General features: G+C 48.2%; 1 protein-coding gene across 3 annotated transcripts in view; it reads left to right on the top strand.

The window, feature by feature from the left end:
- RARB (retinoic acid receptor beta) overlaps window positions 1-27,560 on the top strand; it is a 446,540-nt gene that overhangs the window by 406,667 nt on the left and 12,313 nt on the right. For all 3 annotated transcript variants that reach the window (XM_065877062.1, XM_065877064.1, XM_065877063.1), the window contains exons 4-5: window positions 113-273; window positions 7,047-7,223. In XM_065877062.1, the coding sequence (XP_065733134.1) occupies window positions 113-273; window positions 7,047-7,223 (338 nt within the window). The remainder of the gene's footprint in view (window positions 1-112; window positions 274-7,046; window positions 7,224-27,560) is intronic.

Here is a 27,560-nt window from a genome sequence, read left to right as displayed (position 1 = left end):
GAGATGTGCTGGTCGTATCTCCTGCCCCCGACCCCCATCCCTTCCCAGGCAGCATCGGGTAGCGCAGCCCTGGCCACGAATGACCCTGGTCTGTCTGCTCTCTCGTCTGCAGCGGTCAGGAATGACAGAAACAAGAAAAAGAAGGAGCCTTCGAAGCAGGAATGCACGGAGAGCTACGAAATGACGGCCGAGCTGGACGATCTCACGGAGAAGATCCGGAAAGCCCACCAGGAAACCTTCCCCTCGCTCTGCCAGCTGGGCAAGTACACCACGGTGAGAGGCCCCGCCCACCCCGCCGCGCACGCGCACGCGCACGCGCACTCGCACTCGCACGCAGACGCACGTGCGCACGCTCCCCGCCCCGACTCTGGCAGGCCCGAGCAGAGGAAGGAGACGCCGCGGCCGGTCCTCCAGGCTGGGGTCGCAGCAGCCGCCGAGTAGGGTGGGCGTTTCCTCCCGCTTGGTCAGGACGTACAGGTTGGGCACGTGCGAGGCTCCAGGCCAGGGTGAGTGAGACGTGGCTGCTGCTCGCGGGGATCCACAGCCACGTGAAGGGGCTGAGGAGGGCCAGGGAGGCGGCCGGGGGTTCCGGCGGCGGACACCGGTGCGGAGCCTAGCGGGGACGGAGGGCCGAGCTGAGCCTTTCACGGTCCCCGCTCCAGCTGGAAGAGCCCGCCCCGGGGACTGGGCCTCCCCCGCCCAGCGTCTGGCTCCACAGAAGGTCTGGGGTCGGGGGTGGGGGGGAGGGGGCGGCTGGGAAGGCGAAGGGGCACCGAGCTGGGAGGTCCCCGTCTGCTCCCTGTGCTTCCCTGGGAATGGCCTCGCTGAGGGAGAGGTGATGAGAAGGGGGTGGGGGACAGGTGAGGTCACAAGGCAGGAGGCCTTGTCGGCTGGTCTGGATGTGCTGGTGGAGATGTCTTTAGGTACTTGAATTTTTTAGTGGCTTTTGCATGTGTTTTGTGCGCTGACGTGTATTCCCAGCATGCGGCGTTCAATAATATTTTTCGACTGAATGAGTGAGTGCAACTAGAATGTTGTTCTGGCCTCTTCAGTGGCTCACGTTGCCCGTCCAAGATGCTGGTAGACGCGCTTTTTAAAATCCAAGCATTGCAGTGTTTGCTGGTTTGATTGAGACGTGCTAGAAAAAGAATAGTAGGGAAGGTCATGGGGATAAAAAGGTGAAATGATGATGCGGGCGGGGCCTAAGAACAGCAAGTGGGGCACCGAGGCTGCACGGTGGGTGGCACCAGCTTCTAAAGAGCCGGCGCTGGACTTAGCCGCAAGTCCCCTGGCTGAGCTGTCCGGAGAAGAAGAACCTAGAGCTTGCTCCCCAGTCCTCCGCCAGCTTACAAAGCACCTGGCAGCTATTAAATGCAGGTTCTGGTTCAGCACGTGTGGGCGGGCGTTGCTCACAGGCTCCCAGGTGCTGCTGGTCTGCAGACCACACTCTGAGTAGCAAAGGCCACGAGTGTACTTCGAGTAGCGAGGCCCAGGACGATTTTCTGGGCCCCCAGGCCTTGGGGTCAGGAACAAGGAGAGACGCTGGCCAGTCTGTGAAGCTGCTGGCCTGGCCTGCTGTTGACTTAGCGGACGAGTCCCCTTTGCGGACAGGGGCGCCGCCCAGCCCAGAGCAGACACAGGACGGGGCGGCATCGGGAGCCTTGAGGTCGGCCTGCGAGGGAAGGCAGGCCCGGAGACCTGGGTGGCGGGTGACGCCGTGAGTCAGGAGCAGGGGTGCTAGGAGTGAATGTGGTTTAAATCCTGCTCTGCCGCCAACCAGCCGTTCGACCGTGTGCGCGTTACTTCACTTCCCTCGGCCTCGTTTTTGAATTTCAGTCTGAAGTGGTGGAGAGAAGTCGACAGTTTGTGATCAGGAGTCTTTATTGTTGTTACGGTCATCGTTATTACAGCCAGTACTCACTGAGCGTTTCCTCCGTACCAGAGGCCGCGCTGCGTACTCTCGCTGTGTGAATTCTTTTACTCCTTACGGAGGCAACGCGAGGCGGGTGCAGCGCCCCGTATGACAGAGGAATAAGTCACTTTCCCCACGCCCCGTAGCCAGCGGGTGTCCTTGGACGTGGGCAGTCTGACTCCGGGGCAGCTCTTCTAACCCCACACGGCACACTGTGTCTCAGGAGGGTGGGTGACAAGGCAGGGTGGACACGGGGGACACCAGGCGTCTAGCTAGGAGGACGGGTCTGTTACCCAGGGATAAATCAACTTTCCCTCCAGAAAACAGAGTAAAAGAGAACAGTCCCAGCAGGGAGGGCTTCCTGGAGGTGGAAACTTGTAAGCCAGGTCCCGTGGTGAGAGACAACCCGTGGGGTCATTTGCTGCCCTCCAGGGGCCCCAGCCCTCTTCCCCGGGTTGGGGTGTCAGGGTGGCCTCGTCCGTGCCCCAGACTCTGCCTCACCTGGTCACCAGGTGAAGTGGCCGCCACTCTGGTCTGGAGGAGGGCAGGGCACACACAAGTACACACACCCTGGTGCAGCCTGGGACCAAAGCGCCCCCTTGGGACCGTCATCCCTCTGCGGGTCAGCACAGTCAGGGACTTTGGTCGGCCTCTCTGGGCCCTTCCCCACCTTCCCTCCCCCAGGCCTCCTGGCGGAATCCGAGAGCCTCTCCTTCTGGATTCTCTTTGTGCCCGAGGTCTGATTTCACCTGCTTCCAGGCCAGTGGGGCCGCTGCCCCACCTCTGTTAGGGCCCTGCCGGCATCCCGCATCCCTGTGGCTCATCCTGCAGCCCCACGACGCTGCCTCGAGGCTTTTTGCGCCTGTGGGGCAGCGTGCTTCACACGGCGGGGGGCAGAGGGGGGCGGGGTCGACACTCCTGGGAGCAGCCCCGGCCCGACGGCTCCCAAAGCTCTCCAACAAGGTGGAGCCCGGTGCCCATGGCCCTTCCCCAGTCCTCTCCCAGTGCTTCCCAGGACCTCTGCCCACATAAGCTGCTCGCGTTGGCATCCTAGTCTCAGGGTCTGCTTCCAGCCCCAGGCAGGGGCTTCCCGGAGAGCCACCAGCGCCCCTTCCCTGCCCCCTCGGTCCCCAGTGAGGGCCCTTAGTCCTAAGCGCTTTGCAGGGGCGCCTCTTTGGATCCAGCAGGGAAAGTGGCCGTACCCGTCCCGTCTCCAGGAGACGATCCCTAACCACGGGGTGGCCTGACGCCCTGCAGGCACTGCTGCTTCCTCCAGCCCTTCTCTCTGTGCACAGATCTAGCTCTGTTTTTACTGTACGCAGTCCTTTCGGGAAGTAGGCGCAGGTGTAAACAAAGAGCAGCAGCCATGACACATCCTTTGCAGGCACTTGGCCATGGGGCGAGCGCTTTCCATAAGGAGCTTGTCGACGGGCAGCTGCTTCCACTGCGAGGGGACTTCGGTGCCTTTGCCCGGCTGGCATCCCTGTCAGGTGGCTTTGGAATAAACGGGCAGGGAGGAATTAGAAAGGCAGCTAGCTGCCCGCCTACAGATCCTTGAAAGAGTAGCTCCTTTTTCTTCCTCATTAGGGTCGATTTGGGACCCTGGTCAGGACCCAGGAACGGGAGGGGAGGGCAGGAAGCTGGCACCCACCCCCCACGCCTGGGCCTGGACAGGGTGCTCGCCTGCAGGCTCAGCGCCGGGCTCTTTGGCAAGGCTTCTGACCAGTGACCTTCCTGAAAAGCAAGGAGGCAAGGGGGGACTCTGGGGACCAGGGTGGGGCTGTGGACAATGCAGTCTCCAAAGAGTACACAGCCCAGCTCTGGGGGTGTTTACTCTTCTTCCTCGGTGACCGTGACCCTGGCATCCAGGCTTTAGGGCTTCCTAGGCCCAGGTTCACATCTTGCCTGTGATGCTTGGGAGCTCCGTGACCTTGGCGTCGTCGCTGGCCCAGGTGTCTTGGGGGGGAGGGGTCCAGGAGCACCCCTGAAACATTAGCTTCAGGGAAGTCCTGCACCGTCTCCCTCGCTTCTAGCCAGACGTCCAGGAAACACTTGGGGGCCCTCAGAGCCCCGCCCCTGCCCCACCCCTGTCTTTCCCCCTCGGTGGCAGGGCGGTTGCCACATGGTTAGAAGCGTGTGTGTTGGGGCCTCTGTGTGTCGTCTTCCTGCGGATGGACATGCCCAGCTGGCAGTTGGCGTGTGTCTGTGGACCGCGGACGCCGGCCCGCGCATCACGTCCTCGTCCTGGCGGTGCCGAGCACCTTTCAGCCTCTGGGGTTTCTCACCAGGGGACGGGCTTCCGGAGACAAAGTTCAGGCCGTGCGGTGCCCCGAGAGGGTGGGCCCAGGGCCCCAGCACGAGCTGCCTCTGCGCTGGCCGGTGGGCACTGACGCAGCTGCCAGGTGCGGGTGTCCTGAGGACTAGAGGGAGTTCCTCGTACAGCGCTTAGAGCGGGGCCTGGCTCCCGGTGAGCCCCGGAGGAGGGCTTGTTCCAGGAGGAGCATGCCCAGTGGACGCCGGGAGCATTCTACAGGTGGAGCTTGAAAGGACATCAGCTTCTCAGGACGGTCGGCGGGCATAGACTCTGGACCCGGGCCCCCGGTGTTCCAGCCACCCCTGGGAACCTTAGCTCCTCGCTCCTTTTAAGACTTTCTGCGTTTCCTCCTTGGCTGAGAAGGACAAGCAGCCCTGGCTGAAGCACTGTAGTGCCTGCAGCTGCCACAGACGGGCTTAAAGACACCGCGATGCCACCTCCATTTACGGGCCTCGTTCTGAAAGTAGCCGGTCAGAGAAGCAGCAGAGAAGCGCACGGCAGTGGGAAGGGGTCCGTTTGCTTGACCAAAGTGGCCCTTTAACTGGATCTCGTGGTGGGGTTGGGCTTCACCGGTGCTCAGGGGGGCCGGGGGGCAGCGGCTGCCTCTGCCCCTCTGCTGTGTCCCGCTCCCCTGTGCTGCCGGCGAGGCCCCTCCCAGCCCGAGCCTTTCCCTTTCTCCCCCTCCCCTGGTTTCGGGATCGGCCCCCACCCAGGGCCCCCCTAACCGCCTTCACTCCCCCGAGACGGGCCGAGCTCTGCACTGTCTGCGCTGGAGGATAGCGTATAAGCCATTAAGCTCATGCCGTGTGAGTCCAGCAACCAGAATGATAAGACGCCAGGTTATTCTGTGTTTTCTCAACTGCCTCTTCCCTTCGGTTTGCATGGTGGTGAGTTAGATTCACATGCCATTAAGACGGCTGTGCATTATTTTTAATAGAAGGATGGCGGGCCCGGTGTGTGATGAAGTCTCGTACGAGGCTGATGGAGGCTCCGTTCACACGTGCTGGGCCGGGCAGTGGATGGGTGCTGCGGTGACATGACTTCCTGCTGTCTGCTCACCTCTGTGCCCCTCCCCTCCCGCGTCATCTTCCCACAAACCAGGCGAGCCGACGATTACGTTGAATTACAGACGCAGTGGCCACATGCTTTGGCTCAAGCTCCTCCGGGTGCACTGTGTCCCCAGGTCCTTGGGGACGGATGGGGTGAAGTGACGGGCAGGACGCTGGCCCTTCCCGCAGGAGCGCCAGGGGGCAGCCAGCCTCCACCTGTTTTAGGGCCTCTGTGCCACCCCATATGCAAACTTCCCTTTCAGCTTCGCCGCCAACCTTAAAAACACAGGTCAGGGCTTCCCTGGTGGCGCAGTGGTTGAGAGTCCGCCTGCCGATGCAGGGGACACGGGTTCGTGCCCTGGTCCAGGAAGATCCCACATGCCGCGGAGCGGCTGGGCCCGTGAGCCATGGCCACTGAGCCTGCGCGTCCGGAGCCTGTGCTCCGCAACGGGAGAGGCCACAACAGTGAGAGGCCCGCGTACCACAAAAATAAAAAAACAAGAAAAACACAGCTCATTTTATAGACTACGTGGATGTGTCCCCGGGTGTCAGGGGCCCAAGCGCCAGCCTCAACCTTGCCAGTTGCTGCACGTCTGGCGCCCCCCGGGGCTGCCAGAGGCCCCGGCCCAGGGCAACCTCGTCCTCGCATGGTGGTTGCCCTGAGACATCCTACACGAGCGTGGACTCATGGAAGCCTCATTCACTCACTCATTCACTCAACAAATGTTTTGAGCCCCTGCTGTGTACCGGGCGCTGTTCTGGACACTGAGGACGCGGCAGTGACAGTGAGGCAGGAAGTAAACGAGAGTGTGCGTCGGGGGCTGCGGACTGGGACCACAGAGCAGGTGTGGGGTCCACAGAGTCGTCGGGCGGGGGCTCAGGTTTGCCCAGCCGGGAAGGAATGAACAGTGCATCTGCGGGCAGAGCAGGCCGGGGAGAGGGGCGCGCCCGCTGGTCCAGGGACAGCAGGGCCCTGTGGAGCCGGGGGAGATGCAAGAGAGCGGGCCGGCCTTGCAGGCCGCGGAGAGGACTTTGCCTTTCCGTCTGCGTGAGATGAGAGATCATTGCAGATGTTGAGCAGCACGGTGACTTGCTCTGACTTGCGTTTTTGAAGGATCCCTTTATTCCTCTGGTAAAAGAACAGACTGTGCGGAGGCCAGGGTAGAGTGAGGGCGACCCATGAGGAGCTGTCGCAGTAATCCAGGCAGGAAGCGTTGGTGGCCGTGGGGGCGGGCCCCCTTCTCTACATCGTGACCGTTCTTCGGGTGGAGAACGTGAAGCTCTCACACCTAAACCATCTCAAGCTGTAACTGAACGTTAGTTAGAATTCTTCCTGTTGCAGGTGATAGAAACCAAACTCAAACTGACTTAGACTAAAAAATAAAATCCTGGTGTGGGTCAGGCGTGGTTGGATCCAGCATCTCAGGAAGGGCCTCTCTTCCCACGGTTCGTCTCGGCTCTCCTGAGGTGGCAGAGCCACTAGTCCAGGTTACAAGTGGTGGCTCCTCCCCCGTTTGCTTCATGTACTAGCTGGAGTGGTCGCTGAACAGAGGTTCCCGCATCTGTTAGTTGATTATCCAGCGGCACAGGGATAAGATTCTGAGCATTTTTAAAAAATGACGCTAAGCTAAAAGGTCACCTCTCCCCCACCTTCCGGAGGCTCCCCGTGAAGAGTGAATTGTCAGCACGTTCGATGGGAAACATGTTCGGTCCCCTGCCTTCCACTTGGCTTCCCACAACTACCCCTGACGGTGTTTTCTCTCCTTCGTAGAATTCCAGTGCCGACCATCGAGTTCGACTGGATCTGGGCCTCTGGGACAAATTCAGTGAACTGGCTACCAAGTGCATTATTAAGATCGTGGAGTTTGCTAAACGTCTGCCAGGCTTCACTGGCTTGACCATCGCAGACCAAATCACGCTGTTGAAGGCGGCCTGTTTGGACATCCTGGTATGTGGCCTGAGCCCGCCATCGGGGTGGGCAGGGAGGAGGGGTTGAGGCACCCTGGATCCCTAGCCTCTCCTTCTGTTGCCCAATGGCCAGAGGTGTCCCCGGAGCTGGACAGAAGCTTCGTATTCTCTCCCCAGTGTGGGCGCCCCTCTGTGTGGCCTGGGAAAGGGCCCCAAAACCCTTCAGTGCCACACTGTGGCTCCAGGGCCCTGGAGGGGTGAGGCGCATCCCAGCCCGGCCTCTGCAGGCCCCGGCCCCAGTGCCGGTGTCGTCGGGCAGGGAAGCACTAGAGGTGGCAGGGGCGTGTCCCGCCTGGGGAAGTGTGTGCTGGGCCTCTGGAGGAGGTGGGGGGCAGCCCCCAGGGATGCGTCACAATGTAGGGAAGGTAAGATGAGCTTTTGAGGTGCTTTAAAAGCGTAGGTTTTTCTTTTTATTACGTCTTTCATAGCTTTGGGTATAAACAGTTCTGCAAAGCAAATACTGTAACTGGACGCACGCACACACGCCTCCCACAGTCCCTCTCGGGAGGAGAGGGGGCTCAGGATGGGGCAGTTGTGCAGGAAGCTCGAATGTTTGTATCTTTTCACCGGGAACCGGATCTCAGGAGGAGTGGTAACAGTTACTCTGTAACCTACAGGGGCCGGGGGTCACGAGAGTATCTGTGATACTTTTCTTCTCATGAAATCAGAGGGTCTTGGATGGACCTAGGAACATTCAGAAAAGATGAAACATCAGAGCAGCATTAATCTGTCACATACGGGGACTGCCCTGGTGGTCCAGTGGTTAGGACTCTGTGCTTCCACTGCAGGGGGCACGGGTTCCATCCGTGCTCGGGGAGCTAAGGTCCTGCAAGCCACACGGCCAAAAACCCAAAATCTGTCACATACCCACACGCTGTCGAGTTTGCAAACCTCAGCTCATCTGAGCCGCACGTGACAGAGTGGGCCGGGGGTGGAGACCCAGCCCGTTTTACAGGAGGAGCTGCAGACCAGGTGAGTCACCTGAGTGCTGGGTCGCACGCCAGCGGCGTGAGAGGCATTGCAGCTCTGAGGCCCTAGAAGCACAAGCGGGGCCTGGGCCTGGGGACAGAGCCTGCCCGGCCCCCTGGGTGAGGGGCAGCTTGCCTGTGGGTCACGATATAGGGATGAGTTCTGGGGGCAGTGAACAACGGAGCGCCGGTGTGTCCTCACGAGTGCCGAGCGTGAGGCGCTCCGCCCAGTTTCGCCTGAGCCGCTGGACGCTGCCACGCGGCGGCACCGCAACCATGGGGTCCTGACCCTGTGCCTCATGGCCACTGTGGGGCCTGGGACCTCCCGACTCTCTGGCTTTGGCCTGTGCCTGCTTCTTGGTCCTCCTTTTGTCTGGTTGCCAGGTGGCGGCCGTTTGTGATTCCCTCCCCTGCCGCCCTTCGGGAAAGGACGGGTGAGAGGATGCTCTGAGGTCCTCGGGGTGGGAAGGGCCTTCTTGCCACAGCGGCAGGTACTCAGGGATCAGAGCCCCACCCGGGCCCCAGCAGCCGTCTCCCCGCATCTCACACTGACTCGGAACCCGGCAGCTCTCCTCCCTTTGCCCTCGGGGGACTTAGGAAGGACAGGAGCCACTTTCCGTGACCCCTCCTGGCCTCAGTGTACCCGTGTGTAAGATAGGAATGCGAGTCAACCAGGGGAGGCCCTTCTGCGGGCTCACGCGGCCCTGGTGGAGCGTGGATCAGGTGGGGGGCTCGGCAGTGAAAGCAGGGACGGGGTCGGCAGGGCACGCAGGGCGGAGTCCAGGCTCTGGGCCGGCAGTCGGGAGACCTTTCCACTGCTCCCACTGGCCTTTCGGGGTGCAGTGTGGGGTTGGCGTGCAGAGGGGAGAAGCCCTAGTGGGGGCAGGGCAGGATCTCCAGTCAGATGAGACAGGCAGAAGGAATACTTATTTGGCCCCAGACAAGTTCATGTCCAAAAATTTCTAGCAAAAGCACAAGATCCTGAAAAACACACAATGTCAAAGAGCATCTCTTGAGCGAGGATATCAACTGGTTGATGGTAGAGGCGGCCTCTCAGCGAAGCCACTGGTGTGTGGCGGGAGTGGGCCCGTGAGGCGCAAGGATGGGCACACACGGGCTGCAGCTGTTCTCAGCCCCTAGGAAGGAGAGTCCCGGGGCACCAGGCCTGGCCGCGTGCTGCCCCCGTGGCCACCAGCGCCTGTGCTGTGTCTCCTGCAGGACAGGCCGAGGAGGCCTGGGCGGGGGTGGGGTCTGGTTGACAGTCCCGAGGAGTCCGCCCGCACTCCCCTCCGCCATCCACCCGCGCCTCGCTCCTGGCCACGCAGCGGTGACTGCCCTGCCTGGTTTCCAGCACCATCTGTGGCTCTGGGGCCCCGCTAGGGAGGGCTGTTCCTGCGTGAACCTGTCCCCCCAGGGACTCAGTGGAGACAGGACCCCGGCCTGAGAGGGGCCAGCTCTGCTCTCGGAGGCCCAGCTGCCTGTGCCGTTGCAGGATCCAGGGTCCCTGTGAGAAAAGCCACGGCCTGCTGGCCTCAGGGTACTGAGCGGTCCCTGCAAGATGGGCGTGCTGGGACCGGACTTCCGGGCTCACACCCTGGCTCTGCCCCTCCGAGCAACCCCGCTGAAGTGGGTGTGACGGTAGCTCCTCCCCAGTAAGGGACAACGGATGGGGTTAGTGCACGGGGAGCACTTGGCTCAGTACCTGGCACTTAGGAAGAGCTCCTTTATCATAGCCGTCATCCTCCTTACCACCACCATCATCGCCGCTAAGCCCAGACACGCGTGTCTGCACGTGTAGGTGTGTACACAGACGTCCACACGCTGCTCTCTGGAGCTGTGCTGGAGTGCAGCCGGTCTGAGTGCTGTGGTGTTAAAGGAAGTACATGGTTTCAGACTTCGTGTTTAATAATACGAAATATCTCCTCGATGATTCTTTATGTTCTTAAAACAGTAGGCTGGATCTGTTAGGTTAACTAAAATATGTTATTAATTTTTTTTGATTTTTTTATTTTATATTGGAGTACAGTTGACTTACCATATGTTAGTCTCAGGTGTACAGCAAAGTGAGTCAGTTATACATATACATCTATCCATTCTTTCTCAGATTCTTTTCCCACATAGGTCATTACAGAGTACTGAGTAGAGTTCCCTGTGCTCTACAGTAGGTCCTTGTTGGTTATCTGTTTTATATATAGCAGTGTGTATATGTCAATCCCACGCTCCTACTAATTTATCCTTTCCCCCACCTTTCCTCTTTGGTGACCGTAAGTTTGTTTTCGAAGTCTGTGAGTCTTGTTTCTGTTTTATAAATAGGTTCATTTGTGTCGTTTTTTTAGATTCCATATGTAAGCGATATCATGTGACATTTGTGTTCTTCTGTGTGACTTGCTTCGTTTAGTAGGTATAGTCTATAATCTCTAGGTGCATCTGTTGCTGCAGATGGCATTATTTCATTCCTTTTTCTGCTGAGTAATACTCCGTTGTATGTATGTACCACATCTTCTTTATCCATTCCTCTGTCGACGGACATTTAGGTTGTTTCCATGTGTTGGCTATTGTAAGTGGTGCTGCTGTGAACACGGGGGCACATGCATCTTTTTGAACGATAGTTTTCTGAGGATATATACCTAGGAGTGGCGTTGCTGGATCATATGGCAGCTCTATTTTTAGTTTTTTAAGGAACCTCCATACTGTTCTCCGTAGTGGCTGTATCAGTTTACATTCCCACCAACAGTGCAAGAGGGTTCCCTTTTCTCCACAACCCCTCCAGCATTTATTGTTTGTAAACTTGTTCATGATGGCCGTTCTGACCGGTGTGAGGTGCTACCTCATTGTAATTTGATGTGCATTTCTCTAATAATGAGCGATGTTGAGCATCTTTTCATGTGCTTTTTGGCCATCTGTATGTCTTTTTGAAGAAATATCTCTTTAGGTTTTCTCATTTTTTTATTCTGTTGTTTTTTTGATACTGAGCTGCATGCGCTGTTTGTATATTTTGCAGATTAACCCCTTGTCGGTCACTTTGATTGCAAATATTTTCTCCCATTCTGTGGGAGAAAATGGTTTTTTTTGTTTTGTTTATGGTTTCCTTTGCTGTGCAAAAGCTTTTAAATTTAGTTAGGTCCCATTTGTTTATTTTTGTTGTTATTTTCATGACACTAGGAAGTGGATCCAAAAAGATATTGCTGTCCAAGCATTTCTTCCAAGCGTGTTCTTCCTATGTTTTCCTCTAAGCGTTTTATAGTATCTGGTCTTACATTTAGGTCTTTAATCCATTTTGAGCTTATTTTTGTGTATGGGGTTAGGGAGTGTTCTAATTTCATTCTTTGACGTGTAGCTGTTCAGTTTTCCCAGCACCACTTATTGAAGAGACTGTCTTTTCTCCATCATATAGTCTTGCCTCCTTTGTCATAGATTAATTGACCATAGGAGCATGGGTTGAATTCTGTGCTTTCTATCCTGTTCCATTGATCTATATTGCTGTTTTTGGTGCCAGTACCATATTGTCTTGATTACTGTAGCTTTGTAGTACAGTCTGAGGACAGGGAGTCTGATTCTTCCAGCTCCATTTTTCTTTCTCAGGATTGCTTTGGCCATTCGGGGTCTTATGTGTTTCCATACAAATTTTAAGATTTTGTTGTTGTTGTTCTAATTCTGTGAAACATACCATTGGTAATTTAATAGCAATTGGGTTGAATCTGTAGATTGCCTTGGGTAGTATATTCATTTTGACAATATTGATTCTTCCAATCCAAGAACATGGTGTATCTTTCCACCTGTTTGTGTCATCTTCAGTTTTGTTCATCTGTGTCTTACAATTTTCAGGGTACAGGTCTTTTGCCTCCATAGGTAGGTTTATACCTAGGCATTTTATTCTTTTTTATTGCAACGATAAGTGGGATTGTTTCCTTAATTTCTATTTCTGATCTTCCATTCTTAAGAAATGCAAGAGATTTCTGTGTACTAATTTTGTATCCGGCAACTTTACCAGATTCATTGATAGGCTCTAGGAGTTTTCTGGTAACCTCTTTAGGATTTTTTATGTATAGTATCATGTCATCAGCAAAGAGTGACAGTTTAACTTTCTTTTCCAATGTGGATTCCTTTTATTTCTTTTTCTTCTCTGATAGCCATGGCTAGGACTTCCAAAACTATGTTGAATAAAAGTGGCAAGAGTGGACAGCCTTGTCTTGTTTCTGATCTTAGAGGAAATGCTGTCAGCTTTTCACCACTGAGAGTGATGTTTGCTGTGGTTTTGTCATATATGACCTTTATTATGTTGATGTAGGCTCCCTCTCTGCCCACTTTCTGGAGAGTTTTTTTTATCATAAATGGGTGTTGACTTTTTTTTTTTTTGAAATTTGATGTGTCTATTTATTTATTTATTTTTTTTAGCATCTTTATTGGGGTATAATTGCTTTACAATGGTGTGTTTCTGCTTTATAACAAAGTGAATCAGTTATACATATACATATGTTCCCATATCTCTTCCCTCTTGGGTCTCCCTCCCTCCCACCCTCCCTATCCTACCCCTCCAGACGGTCACAAAGCACTGAGCTGATCTCCCTGTGCCATGCAGCTGCTTCCCACTAGCTATCTACCTTACGTTTCGTAGTGTATATATGTCCATGCCTCTCTCTCGCTTTGTCACAGCTCACCCTTCCCCCTCCCCATATCCTCAAGTCCGTTCTCTAGTAGGTCTGTGTCTTTATTCCTGTCTTACCCCTAGGTTCTTCATGACAATTTTTTCGCTTAAATTCCATATATATGTGTTAGCATATGGTATTTCTCTTTCTCTTTCTGACTTACTTCACTCTGTATGACAGACTCTAGGTCTATCCACCTCATTACAAATAGCTCAGTTTCGTTTCTCTTTATGGCTGAATAATACTCCATTGTATATATGTGCCACATCTTCTTTATCCATTCATCCGATGATGGGCGCTTAGGTTGTTTCCATCTCCGGGCTATTGTAAATAGAGCTGCAATGAACATTTTAGTACATGACTCTTTTTGAATTATGGTTTTCTCAGGGTATATGCCCGGTAGTGGGATTGCTGGGTCATATCGTAATTCTATTTGTAGTTTTTTAAGGAACCTCCATACTGTTCTCCGTAGTGGCTGTACCAATTCACATTCCCACCAGCAGTGCAAGAGTGTTCCCTTTTCTCCACACCCTCTCCAGCATTTACTGTTTCTAGATTTTTTTTTTTTTTAAACATCTTTATTGGGGTATAATTGCTTTACAATGGTGTGTTAGTTTCTGCTTTATAACAAAGTGAATCAGCTATACATATACATATGTTCCCATATGTCTTCCCTCTTGCGTCTCCCTCCCTCCCACTCTCCCCATCCCACCCTTCCAGGCTGTCACAAAGCACCGAGCTAATATCCCTGTGCCTTGCGGCTGCTTCCCCCCAGCTATCTACCTTACTACGTTTGTTAGTGTGTACATGTCCATGACTCTCTCGCCCTGTCAAAACTCACCCCTCCCCCTCCCCATACCCTCAAGTCCGTTCTCCAGTAGGTCTGCGTCTTTATTCCTATCTTACCCCTAGGTTCTTCATGACATTTTTTTCCCTTAAATTCCATATATATGTGTTAGCATACGGTATTTGTCTTTTTCTTTCTGACTTACTTCACTCTGTATGACAGACTCTAGGTCTATCCATCTCATTACAAATAGCTCAATTTCATTTCTTTTTAAGGCTGAGTAATATTCCATTGTGTATATGTGCCACATCTTCTTTATCCATTCATCCGATGATGGGCGCTTAGGTTGTTTCCATGTCCTGGCTATTGTAAATAGAGCTGCAATGAACATTTTGGTACATGACTCTTTTTGAATTTTGGTTTTCTCAGGGTATATGCCAAGTAGTGGGATTGCTGGGTCATATGGTAATTCTATTTGTAGTTTTTTAAGGAACCTCCATACTGTTCTCCACAGTGGCTGAACCAATTCACATTCCCACCAGCAGTGCAAGAGTGTCCCCTTTTCTCCACACCCTCTCCAGCATTTATTGTTTCTAGATTTTTTGATGATGGCCATTCTGACTGGTGTGAGATGATATCTCATTGTAGTTTTGATTTGCATTTCTCTAATGATTAATGATGTTGAGCATTCTTTCATGTGTTTGTTGGCATTCTGTATATCTTCTTTGGAGAAATGTCTATTTAGGTCTTCTGCCCATTTTTGGATGGGGTTGTTTGTTTTTTTGTTATTGAGCTGCATGAGCTGCTTGTAAATTTTGGAGATTAATCCTTTGTCAGTTGCTTCATTTGCAAATGTTTTCTCCCATTCTGAGGGTTGTCTTTTGGTCTTGGTTATGGTTTCCTTTGCTGTGCAAAAGCTTTGAAGTTTCATTAGGTCCCATTTGTTTATTTTTGTTTTTATTTCCATTACTCTAGGAGGTGGGTCAGAAAGGATCTTGCTGTGATTTATGTCATAGAGTGTTCTTCCTATGTTTTCTTCTAAGAGTTTGATAGTTTCTGGCCTTACATTTAGGTCTTTAATCCATTTTGAGCTTATTTTTGTGTATGGTGTTAGGGAGTGATCTAATCTCATACTTTTACATGTACCTGTCCAGTTTTCCCAGCACCATTTATTGAAGAGGCTGTCCTTTCTCCACTGTACATTCCTGCCTCCTTTATCAAAGATAAGGTGTCCATATGTGCATGGGTTCATCTCTGGGCTTTCTATCCTGTTCCATTGATCTATCTTTCTGTTTTTGTGCCAGTACCATACTGTCTTGATTACTGTTGCTTTGTAATATAGTCTGAAGTCAGGGAGCCTGATTCCTCCAGCTCCTTTTTTCGTTCTCAAGATTGCTTTGGCTATTCGGGGTCTTTTGTGTTTCCATACAAATTGCGAAATTTTTTGTTCTAGTTCTGTGAAAAATGCCAGTGGTAGTTTGATAGGGATTGCATTGAATCTGTAGATTGCTTTGGGTAGTAGAGTCATTTTCACAATGTTGATTCTTCCCATCCAAGAACATGGTATATCTCTCCATCTATTTGTATCATCTTTAATTTCTTTCATCAGTGTCTTATAATTTTCTGCATACAGGTCTTTCGTATCCTTAGGTAGGTTTATTCCTAGATATTTTATTCTTTTTGTTGCAATGGTAAATGGGAGTGTTTTCTTGATTTCACTTTCAGATTTTTCATCATTAGTGTATAGGAATGCCAGAGATTTCTGTGAATTTTGTATCCTGCTACTTAACCAAATGCATTGATTAGCTCTAGTAGTTTTCTGGAAGCATCTTTAGGATTCTGTATGTATAGTATCATGTCATCTGCAAGCAGTGACAGCTTTACTTCTTCTTTTCCGATTTGGATTCCTTTTATTTTCTTTTCTTCTCTGATTGCTGTGGCTAAAACTTCCAAAACTGTGTTGAATAAGAGTGGTGAGAGTGGGCAACCTTGTCTTGTTCCTGATCTTAGTGGAAATGCTTTCAGTTTTTCACCATTGAGGATGATGTTGGCTGTGGGTTTGTCATATATGGCCTTTATTATGTTGAGGGAAGTTCCCTCTATGCCTACTTTCTGCAGGGTTTTTATCATAAATGGGTGTTGAATTTTGTCAAAAGCTTTCTCTGCATCTGTTGAGATGATCATATGGTTTTTCTCCTTCAATTTGTTAATATGCTTTATCACATTGATTGATTTGCGTATATTGAAGAATCCTTGCATTCCTGGAATAAACCCCACTCGATCATGGTGTATGATCCTTTTAATGTGCTGTTGGATTCTGTTTGCTAGTATTTTGTTGAGGATTTTTGCATCTATGTTCATCAGTGATATTGGCCTGTAGTTTTCTTTGTCACATCCTTTTTTTTTTTTTTTTCAACAACTTTATTGGGGTATAATTGCTTTACAATGGTGTGTTAGTTTCTGCTTTATAACAAAGTGAATCAGCTATACATATACATATGTTCCCATATGTCTTCCCTCTTGCGTCTCCCTCCCTCCTACTCTCCCCATCCCACCCCTCCAGGCTGTCACAAAGCCCCGAGCTAATATCCCTGTGCCTTGCGGCTGCTTCCCCCTAGCTATCTACCTTACTACGTTTGTTAGTGTGTATATGTCCATGACTCTCTCTCGCCCTGTCAAAACTCACCCTTCCCCCTCCCCATATCCTCAAGTCTGTTCTCCAGTAGGTCTGCGTCTTTATTCCTGTCTTACCCCTAGGTTCTTCATGACATTTTTTTCCTTAAATTCCATATATATGTGTTAGCATACGGTATTTGTCTTTTTCTTTCTGACTTACTTCACTCTGTATGACAGACTCTAGGTCTATCCATCTCATTACAAATAACTCAATTTCATTTCTTTTTAAGGCTGAGTAATATTCCATTGTGTATATGTGCCACATCTTCTTTATCCATTTGTCCGACGATGGGCGCTTAGGTTCTTTCCATCTCCGGGCTATTGTAAATAGAGCTGCAATGAACATTTTGGTACATGACTCTTTTTGAATTATGGTTTTCTCAGGGTATATGCCCAGTAGTGGGATTGCTGGGTCATATGGTAATTCTATTTGTAGTTTTTTAAGGAACCTCCATACTGTTCTGCATAGTGGCTGAACCAATTCACATTCCCACCAGCAGTGCAAGAGTGTCCCCTTTTCTCCACACCCTCTCCAGCATTTATTGTTTCTAGATTTTTTGATGATGGCCATTCTGACTGGTGTGAGATGATATCTCATTGTAGTTTTGATTTGCATTTCTCTAATGATTAATGATGTTGAGCATTCTTTCATGTGTTTGTTGGCAATCTGTATGTCTTCTTTGGAGAAATGTCTGTTTAGGTCTTCTGCCCATTTTTGGATGGGGTTGTTTGTTTTTTTGTTATTGAGCTGCATGAGCTGCTTGTAAATTTTGGAGATTAATCCTTTGTCAGTTGCTTCATTTGCAAATGTTTTCTCCCATTCTGAGGGTTGTCTTTTGGTCTTGATTATGGTTTCCTTTGCTGTGCAAAAGCTTTGAAGTTTCATTAGGTCCCATTCGTTTATTTTTGTTTTTATTTCCATTACTCTAGGAGGTGGGTCAGAAAGGATCTTGCTGTGATATATGTCATAGAGTGTTCTTCCTATGTTTTCTTCTAAGAGTTTGATAGTTTCTGGCCTTACATTTAGGTCTTTAATCCATTTTGAGCTTATTTTTGTGTATGGTGTTAGGGAGTGATCTAATCTCATACTTTTACATGTACCTGTCCAGTTTTCCCAGCACCATTTATTGAAGAGGCTGTCCTTTCTCCACTGTACATTCCTGCCTCCTTTATCAAAGATAAGGTGTCCATATGTGTGTGGGTTCATCTCTGGGCTTTCTATCCTGTTCCATTGATCTATCTTTCTGTTTTTGTGCCAGTACCATACTGTCTTGATTACTGTTGCTTTGTAGTATAGTCTGAAGTCAGGGAGCCTGATTCCTCCAGCTCCTTTTTTCGTTCTCAAGATTGCTTTGGCTATTCGGGGTCTTTTGTGTTTCCATACAAATTGCGAAATTTTTTGTTCTAGTTCTGTGAAAAATGCCAGTGGTAGTTTGATAGGGATTGCATTGAATCTGTAGATTGCTTTGGGTAGTAGAGTCATTTTCACAATGTTGATTTTTCCCATCCAAGAACATGGTATATCTCTCCATCTATTTGTATCATCTTTCATTTCTTTCATCAGTGTCTTATAATTTTCTGCATACAGGTCTTTCGTCTCCTTAGGTAGGTTTATTCCTAGATATTTTATTCTTTTTGTTGCAATGGTAAATGGGAGTGTTTTCTTGATTTCACTTTCAGATTTTTCATCATTAGTGTATAGGAATGCCAGAGATTTCTGTGCATTAATTTTGTATCCTGCTACTTTACCAAATTCATTGATTAGCTCTAGTAGTTTTCTGGTAGCATCCTTAGGATTCTGTATGTATAGTATCATGTCATCTGCAAGCAGTGACAGCTTTACTTCTTCTTTTCCGATTTGGATTCCTTTTATTTTCTTTTCTTCTCTGATTGCTGTGGCTAAAACTTCCAAAACTGTGTTGAATAAGAGTGGTGAGAGTGGGCAACCTTGTCTTGTTCCTGATCTTAGTGGAAATGCTTTCAGTTTTTCACCATTGAGGATGATGTTTGCTGTGGGCTTGTCATATATGGCCTTTATTATGTTGAGGAAAGTTCCCTCTATGCCTGCTTTCTGGAGGGTTTTTATCATAAATAGGTGTTGAATTTTGTCGAAAGCTTTCTCTGCATCTATTGAGATGATCATATGGTTTTTCTCCTTCAATTTGTTAATATGGTTTATCACATTGATAGATTTGCGTATATTGAAGAATCCTTGCATTCCTGGAATAAACCCCACTCGATCATGGTGTATGATCCTTTTAATGTGCTGTTGGATTCTGTTTGCTAGTATTTTGTTGAGGATTTTTGCATCTATGTTCATCAGTGATATTGGCCTGTAGTTTTCTTTCTTTGTGACATCCTTGTCTGGTTTTGGTATCAAGGTGATGGTGGCCTCGTAGAAGGAATTTGGGAGTGTTCCTCCCTCTGCTATATTTTGGAAGAGTTCGAGAAGGATAGGTGTTAGCTCTTCTCTAAACGTTTGATAGTATTCACCTGTGAAGCCATCTGGTCCTGGGCTTTTGTTTGTTGGAAGATTTTTAACCACAGTTTCAATTTCAGTGCTTGTGATTGGTCTGTTCATATTTTCTATTTCTTCCTGATTCAGTCTTGGCAGGTTGTGCATTTCTAAGAATTTGTCCATTTCTTCCAGATTGTCCATTTTATTGGCATAGAGTTGCTTGTAGTAATCTCTCGTGATTTTTTTTTATTTCTGCAGTGTCAGTTGTTACTTCTCCTTTTTCATTTCTAATTCTATTGATTTGAGTCTTCTCCTTTTTTTTTCTTGATGAGTCTGGCTTGTGGTTTATCTATTTTGTTTATCTTCTCAAAGAACCAGCTTTTAGTTTTATTGATCTTTGCTATTGTTTCCTTCATTTCTTTTTCATTTATTTCTGATCTGATTTTTATGATTTCTTTCCTTCTGCTAGCCTTGGGGTTTTTTTGTTCTTCTTTCTCTAATTGCTTGAGGTGCAAGGTTAGGTTGTTTATTCGAGATGTTTCCTGCTTCTTAAGGTGGGCTTGTATAGCTATAAACTTCCCCCTTAGAACTGCTTTTGCTGCATCCCGTAGGTTTTGGGTCGTTGTGTCTCCATTGTCATTTGTTTCTAGGTATTTTTTTATTTCCTCTTTTATTTCTTTAGTGATCACTTCATTATTAAGTAGTGTATTGTTTAGCCTCCATGTGTTTGTATTTTTTACTGATCTTTTCCTGTAATTGATATCTAGTCTCATGGCGTTGTGGTCAGAAAGGATACTTGATACAATTTCAGTTTTCTTAAATTTACCAAGGCTTGATTTGTGACCCAATATATGATCTATCCTGGAGAATGTTCCATGAGCACTTGAGAAAAATGTGTATTCTGTTGTTTTTGGATGGAGTGTCCTATAAATATCAATTAAGTCCATCTTGTTTAATGTATCATTTAAAGCTTGTGTTTCCTTATTTATTTTCATTTTGGATGATCTGTCCATGGGTGAAAGTGGGGTGTTAAAGTCCCCTACTATGAATGTGTTACTGTCGATCTCCCCTTTTATGGCTGTTAGTATTTGCCTTATGTATTGAGGTGCTCCTATGTTGGGTGCATAAATATTTACAATTGTTATATCTTCTTCTTGGATCGATCCCTTGATCATTATGTAGTGTCCTTCTTTATCCCTTTTAATAGTCCTTATTTTAAAGTCTATTTTGTCTGATATGAGAATTGCTACTCCAGCTTTCTTTTGGTTTCCATTTGAATGGAATATCTTTTTCCATCCCCTTACTTTCTGTCTGTATGTGTCTCTAGGTCTGAAGTGGGTCTCTTGTAGACAGCATATATACGGGTCTTGTTTTTGTATCCATTCAGCCAATCTGTGTCTTTTGGTGGGAGCATTTAGTCCATTTACATTTAAGGTAATTATCGATATGTATGTTCCTATTCCCATTTTCTATATTGTTTTGGGTTCGTTATTATAGGTCATTTCCTTCTCTTGCGTTTCTTGTCTAGAGAAGTTCCTTTAGCATTTGTTGTAAACCTGGTTTGGTGGTGCTGAACTCTCTCAGCTTTTGCTTGTCTGTAAAGGTTTTAATTTCTCCATCAAATCTGAATGAGATCCTTGCTGGGTAGAGTAGTCTTGGTTGCAGGTTTTTCTCCTTCATCACTTTCAGTATGTCCTGCCACTCCCTTCTGGCTTGTAGGGTTTCTGCTGAGAGATCAGCTGTTAATCTTATGGGGATTCCCTTGTGTGTTAGTTGTTGTTTTTCCCTTGCTGCTTTTAATATGCTTTCTTTGTATTTAATTTTTGATAGTTTGATTAATATGTGTCTTGGCGTATTTCTCCTTGGATTTATCCTGTATGGGACTCTCTGCGCTTCCTGGACTTGATTAACTATTTCCTTTCCCATATTAGGGAAGTTTTCAACTATAATCTCTTCAAATATTTTCTCAGTCCCTTTCTTTTTTTCTTCTTCTTCTGGAACCCCTATAATTCGAATGTTGGCGCGTTTAATGTTGTCCCAGAGCTCTCTGAGACTGTCTTCAGTTCTTTTCATTCTTTTTTCTTTATTCTGCTCTGCAGTAGTTATTTCCACTACTTTATCTTCCAGGTCACTTATCCGTTCTTCTGCCTCAGTTATTCTGCTATTGATCCTATCTAGAGTGGTTTTAATTTCATTTATTGCGTTGTTCATCGTTGCTTGTTTCATCTTTAGTTCTTGTAGGTCCTTGTTAACTGTTTCTTGCATTTTGTCCATTCTACTTCCAAGATTTCGGATCATCCTTACTATCATTATTCTGAATTCTTTTTCAGGTAGACTGCCTATTTCCTCTTCATTTGTTAGGTCTGGTGGGTTTTTATCTTGCTCCTTCATCTGCTGTGTGTTTTTCTGTCTTCTCATTTTGCTTATCTTACTGTGTTTGGGGTCTCCTTTTTGCAGGCTGCACGTTCGTAGTTCCCGTTGTTTTTGATGTCTGTCTCCAGTGGCTAAGGTTGTTTCAGTGGGTTGTGTAGGCTTCCTGGTGGAGGGGACTAGTGCCTGTGTTGTGCTGGATGAGGCTGGATCTTGTGTCTCTAGTGGGCAGGTTCACGTCTGGTGGTGTGTTTTGGGGTGTCTGTGGCCTTAGTATGATTTTAGGCAGCCTCTCTGCTAATGGGTGGGGTTGTGTTCCTGTTTTGCTAGTTGTTTGGCATAGGTTGTCCAGCACTGTGGCTTGCTGGTCGTTGAGTGAAGCTGGGTGCTGGTAATAAGATGGAGGTCTCTGGGAGATTTCCACCGTTTAATATTATGTGGAGCTGGGAGGTCTCTTGTTGACCAGTGTCCTGAAGTTGGCTCTCCTACCTCAGAGGCAGAGCCCTGACTCCTGGGCTGGAGCACCAAGAGCCTTTCATCCACACGGCTCAGAATAAAAGGGAGAAAAAGTAGAGAGAATTAGTAGAAGTATGAGGAAAGAAAGAAGGAAAGGAGGAAAGGAAGAAAGGAAGAAAGAAGCAAAGAAGGAAAGAAAGGAGGGAGGGAGGGAGGAAGGAAGGAGGGAAAGAAGGAGAAAATGTAGAGAGAGTTAGTAGAAGTGTGAGGAAGGAAAGGAAGGAAGGAAGAAAGAAGGAAAGAAAGGGAGGAAGGAAGGAAGGAGGGAGAGAAGGAAAAAGACAGAAAGAAAGAAGATACAGTAAAAATAAAGTATAATATAGTTATTGAACTAAAAAATATTTAGAAAAAAAAAAAAGGGACGGATAGAACCCTAGGACAAATGTTGGAAGCAAAGCTATACAGAGAAAATCTTACACAGAAGCATACACATACACGTTCACAAAAAGAGGCAAAGGGGGAAAAATCATAAATCCTGCTCCCAGAGACCACCTCCTCAACCTGGGGTGATTCGCTGTCTAAAGGAGGGACGGAAGGAAGGAAAGAAAGAAAGAAAGAACGAAGGTAAAGTACAATAAAGTTATTACAATTAAAATTATTAAGAAAAAAAAATTTTTTTTTAAAAACCATGGACGGATAGAGCCCTAGGACAAATGGTGGAAGCAAGAGTATACAGACAAGATCTCACACAGAAGCATACACGCACACATTCACAAAAAGAGGAAAAGGGAAAAAAATCACAGATCTCGCTCCTAAATTCCACCTCTTCAATTTGGGATCACTCCCTGTCTATTCAGGTATTCCACAATGCAGGGCACATCAAGTTGATTGTGGAGCTTCAATCCGCCGCCTCCGCGGCTGCCGGGAGAGACCTCTCCCTCTCCTCCCTGCTCTCACAGCTCACAGGAGCTCAGCTTTGGATTTGGCCCTTCCCCTGCACGCAGGTCACTGGAGGGCGTCTGTTTTTTGCTCAGACAGGACGGGGTTAAAGGAGCCGCTGATTCGGGGCCTCCGGCTCACTCAGGCCGGGGGTTGGGGGATGGGGGAAGGAGGGGCACTGCGTGCGGGGCGGGCCTGCGGCGGCAGAGGCGGCGTGACGCTGCGGCAGAGGCCGGCGTGACGTTGCACCAGCCTGAGACCCGCCGTGCGTACTCCCGGGGAAGTTGTCCCTGGATCCCGGGAACCTGGCAGTGGCGGCCTGCACAGGCTCCGCGGAAGAGGGGCGCGGAGAATGACCTGTGCTCGCACACAGCCCCCCTGGTGGCGGCAGCAACAGCCCTAGTGTCTCCCGCCCGTCTCTGGGGTCCGCGGTTCTAGCCGCGGCTCACGCCCGTCTCTGGGGTTCGCGCTTCCAGCCGCGGCTCGCGCCCGTCTCTGGAGTTCCTTTAAGCAGCGCTCTTAAACCCCTCTCCTCGCGCACCAGGAAACAAAGAGGGAAGAAAAAGTCTCTTGCCTCTTCGGCAGGTGCAGGCTTTTCCCCGAACTCCCTCCCGGCTAGTCGTGGCGCACCAACCCCTTCAGGCTATGTTCAAGCCGCCAACCCCAGTCCTCTCCCTGCGCTCCGTCCAAAACCGAAACCCGAGCCTCAGCTCGCAGCCCCGCCCGCCCCGGCGGGTGAGCAGACAAGCCTCTCGGGTTGGTGAGTGCTGGTCGGCACCGATCGTCTGTGCAGGATTCTCCCCGCTTTGCCCTCCGCACCCGTCGCTGTGCACTACTCCGCGGTCCCGAAGCTCCCCCCTCCGCCTCCCGCAGTCTCCGCCCGCGGAGGGGCTTCCTAGTGTGTGGAAACTTTTCCTCCTTCACAGCTCCCTCCCACTGGTGCAGGCGCCGTCCTTATTCTTTTGTCTCTGTTTTTTCTTTTTTTCTTTTGCCCTACCCAGGTACGTGGGGAGTTTCTTGCCTTTTGGGAGCTCTGAGGTCTTCTGCCAGCCTTCAGTAGGTGTTCTGTAGGAGTTGTTCCACGTGTAGATGTATTTCTGGTGTATCCGTGAGGAGGAAGGTGATCTCCACGTCTTACTCTTCCGCCATCTTCCAACCCCTCTGTCACATCCTTGTCTGGTTTAGGTATCAAGGTGATGGTGGCCTCGTAGAATGAATTTGGGAGTGTTCCTCCCTCTGCTATATTTTGGAAGAGTTTGAGAAGGATAGGTGTTAGCTCTTCTCTAAATGTGTGATAGAATTCGCCTGTGAAGCCATCTGGTCCTGGGCTTTTGTTTGTTGGAAGATTTTTAATCACAGTTTCAATTTCAGTGCTTGTGATTGGTCTGTTCATATTTTCTATTTCTTCCTGATTCAGTCTTGGCAGGTTGTGCATTTCTAAGAAATTGTCCATTTCTTCCAGGTTGTCCATTTTATTGGCATAGAGTTGCTTGTAGTAATCTCTCATGATCTTTTGTATTTCTGCAGTGTCAGTTGTTACTTCTCCTTTTTCATTTCTAATTCTATTGATTTGAGTGTTCTCCCTTTTTTTCTTGATGTGTCTGGCTAATGGTTTATCTATTTTGTTTATCTTCTCAAAGAACCAGCTTTTAGTTTTATTGATCTTTGCTATTGTTTCCTTCATTTCATTTATTTCTGATCTGATTTTTATGATTTCTTTCCTTCTACTAACTTTGGGGTTTTTTTGTTCTTCTTTCTCTAATTGCTTTAGGTTCAAGGTTAGGTTTTTTATTCGAGATGTTTCCTGTTTCTTGAGGTAGGCTTGTATTGCTATAAACTTCCGTCTTAGAACTGCTTTTGCTGCATCCCATAGGTTTTGAGTCGTTGTGTCTCCACTATCATTTGTTTCTAGGTATTTTTTTATTTCCTCCTTGATTTCTTCAGTGATCACTTCGTTATTAAGTAGTGTATTGTTTACCCTCGATGTGTTTGTATTTTTTACAGATCTTTTCCTGTAATTGACATCTAGTCTCATAGCATTGTGGTTGGAAAAGATCCTTGATACAATTTCAATTTTCTTAAATTTACCAAGGCTTCATTTGTGACCCAAGATATGATCTATCCTGGAGGATGCTCCATGAGCACTTGAGAAAAATGTGTATTCTGTTGTTTTTGGATGGAGTGTCCTATAAATATCAATTAAGTCCATCTTGTTTAATGTATCATTTAAAGCTTGTGTTTCCTTATTTATTTTCAGTTTTGATGATCTCTGTCCATTGGTGAAAGTGGGGTGTTCAAAGTCCCCTACTATGATTGTGTTACTGTTGATTTCCCCTTTTATGGCTGTTAGTATTTGCCTTATGTATTGAGGTGCTCCTAAGTTGGGTGCATAAATATTTACAATTGTTATATCTTCTTCTTGGATCGATCCCTTGATCATTATGTAGTGTCCTTCTTTGTCTCTTCTAATAGTTTTTATTTTAAAGTCTGTTTTGTCTCATATGAGAATTGCTACTCCAGCTTTCTTTTGGTTTCCATTTGCATGGAGTATCTTTTTCCATCCCCTTACTTTCAGTCTGTATGTGTCTCTAGGTCTGAAGTGGGTCTCTTGTAGACAGCATATATATGGGTCTTGTTTTTGTATCCATTCAGACAATCTGTGTCTTTTGGTGGGAGCATTTAGTCCGTTTACATTTAATGTAATTATCAATATGTATTTTCCTATTCCCATTTTCTAAATTCTTTTGGGTTCGTTATTGTAGGTCTTTTCCTTCTCTTGTGTTTCTTGCCTAGATAAGTTCCTTTAGCATTTGTTGTAAAGCTGGTTTGGTGGTGCTGAACTCTCTCAGCTTTTGCTTGTCTGTAAAGGTTTTAATTTCTCCATCAAATCTGAATGAGATCCTTGCTGGGTAGAGTAATCTTGGTTGCAGTTTTTTCTCCTTCATCACTTTAAATATGTCCTGCCAGTGCCTTCTGGCTTGCAGGGTTTCTGCTGAGAGATCAGCTGTTAACCTTATGGGGATTCCCTTGTGTGTTATTTGTTGTTTTTCCCTTGCTGCTTTTAATATGCTTTCTTTGTATTTAATTTTTGACAGTTTGATTAATATGTGTCTTGGCGTATTTCTCCTTGGATTTATCCTGTATGGGACTCTCTGTGCCTCCTGGACTTGATTAACTATTTCCTTTCCCATATTAGGAAGTTTTCAACTATAATCTCTTCAACTATTTTCTCAGTCCCTTTCTTTTTTTCTTCTTCTTCTAGAGCCCCTATAATTCGAATGTTGGTGCATTTAATGTTGTCCCAGAGCTCTCTGAGACTGTCCTCAGTTCTTTTCATTCTTTTTTCTTTATTCTGCTCTGCAGTAGTTATTATCACTATTTTATCTTCCAGGTCACTTATCTGTTCTTCTGCCACAGTTATTCTGCTATTGATCCCATCTAGAGTATTTTTCATTTCATTTATTGTGTTGTTCATCATTGTTTGTTTCATCTTTAGTTCTTCTAGGTCCTTGTTAAATGTTTCTTGCATTTTGTCTATTCTATTTCCAAGATTTTCGATCATCTTTACTATAATTATTCTGAATTCTTTTCCAGGTAGACTGCCTATTTCCTCTTCATTTGTTAGGTCTGGTGGGTTTTTATCTTGCTCCTTCATCTGCTGTGTGTTTTTCTGTCTTCTCATTTTGCTTATCTTACTGTGTTTGGGGTCTCCTTTTTGCAGGCTGCATGTTCGTAGTTCCCGTTGTTTTTGGTGCCTGTCCCCAGTGGCTAAGGTTGGTTCAGTGGGTTGTGTAGGCTTCCTGGTAGAGGGGACTAGTGCCTGTGTTCTGGTGGATGAGGCTGGATCTTGTCTCTCTGGTGGGCAGGTCCACGTCTGGTGGTGTGTTTTGGGATGTCTGTGGACTTATTATGATTTTAGGCAGCCTCTCTGCTAATGGGTGGGGTTGTGTTCCTGTCTTGCTAGTTGCTTGGCATAGGATGTCCAGCACTGTAGCTTGCTGGTCGTTGAGTGAAGCCGGGTGCTGGTGTTGAGATGGAGATCTCTGGGAGATTTTCGCCGTTTGATATTATGTGGAGCTGGGAGGTCTCTTGTTGACCAGTGTCCTGAATTTGGCTCTCCCACCTCAAAGGCACAGCACTGACTCCTGGCTGCAGCACCAAGACCCTGTCATCCACACAGCTCAGAATAAAAGGGAGAAAAAGTAGAGAGAAAGAATTAGTAGAAGTAGGAAGGAAGGAAAGAAAAGAAAGAAAGAAAGAAAGGAGGGAGGGAGGGACAGTGGGGGGAAGGAAGGAAGGAGGGAAGGAAGGTAGAAAGATAAAGTAAAATAAAGTAAAATATAATAAAGTTATTAAATTTAAACATATTAAGAAGAAAAAAAATAAAAAAAAAAAAGGACGGATAGAACCCTGGGACAAATTGTGGAAGCAAAGCTATACAGACAAAAATCTCACACAGAAGCATACACATACACACTCACAAAAAGACGAAAAGGAAAAAATCATAAATCTTGCTCTCAACGTCTACCTCCTCAATTTGGGATGATTCGTTGTCTATTCATGTATTCCACAGATGGAGGTACATCTAGTTCATTGTGGAGATTTAATCCGCTGCTCCTGAGGCTGCTGGGAGAGATGTCCCTTTCTCTTCTTTGTTCTCACTGCTCTCGGGGCTCAGCTTTGGATTTGGCCCTGACTCTGCGTATAGGTCGCTGGAGGGCGTCTGTTCTTCGCTCAGACAGGACGGGGTTAAAGGAGCCGCTGATTCGGGGGCTCCGGCTCTCTCAGGCCTGGGGGTGGTGGTGGCGGGGGGGAGGGAGGGGCACGAAGCGGGGCGGGCCTGCGGCGGCAGAGGGCGGCATGACATTGCACCAGCCTGAGGCGCGCCGTGCGTTCTCCCGGGGGAGTTGTCCATGGATCCTGGGACCCTGGCAGTGGCGGGCTGCGTTCCCCGGAAGGGAGGTGTGGAGAGTGACCTGTGCTCGCACACAGGCTTCTTGGTGGTGGCAGCAGCAGC

This window comes from Phocoena phocoena, chromosome 4, assembly GCF_963924675.1.
Source record: "Phocoena phocoena chromosome 4, mPhoPho1.1, whole genome shotgun sequence".
NCBI lineage: Eukaryota > Metazoa > Chordata > Mammalia > Artiodactyla > Phocoenidae > Phocoena > Phocoena phocoena.
This window is presented reverse-complemented; position numbering and strand designations above follow the sequence as displayed.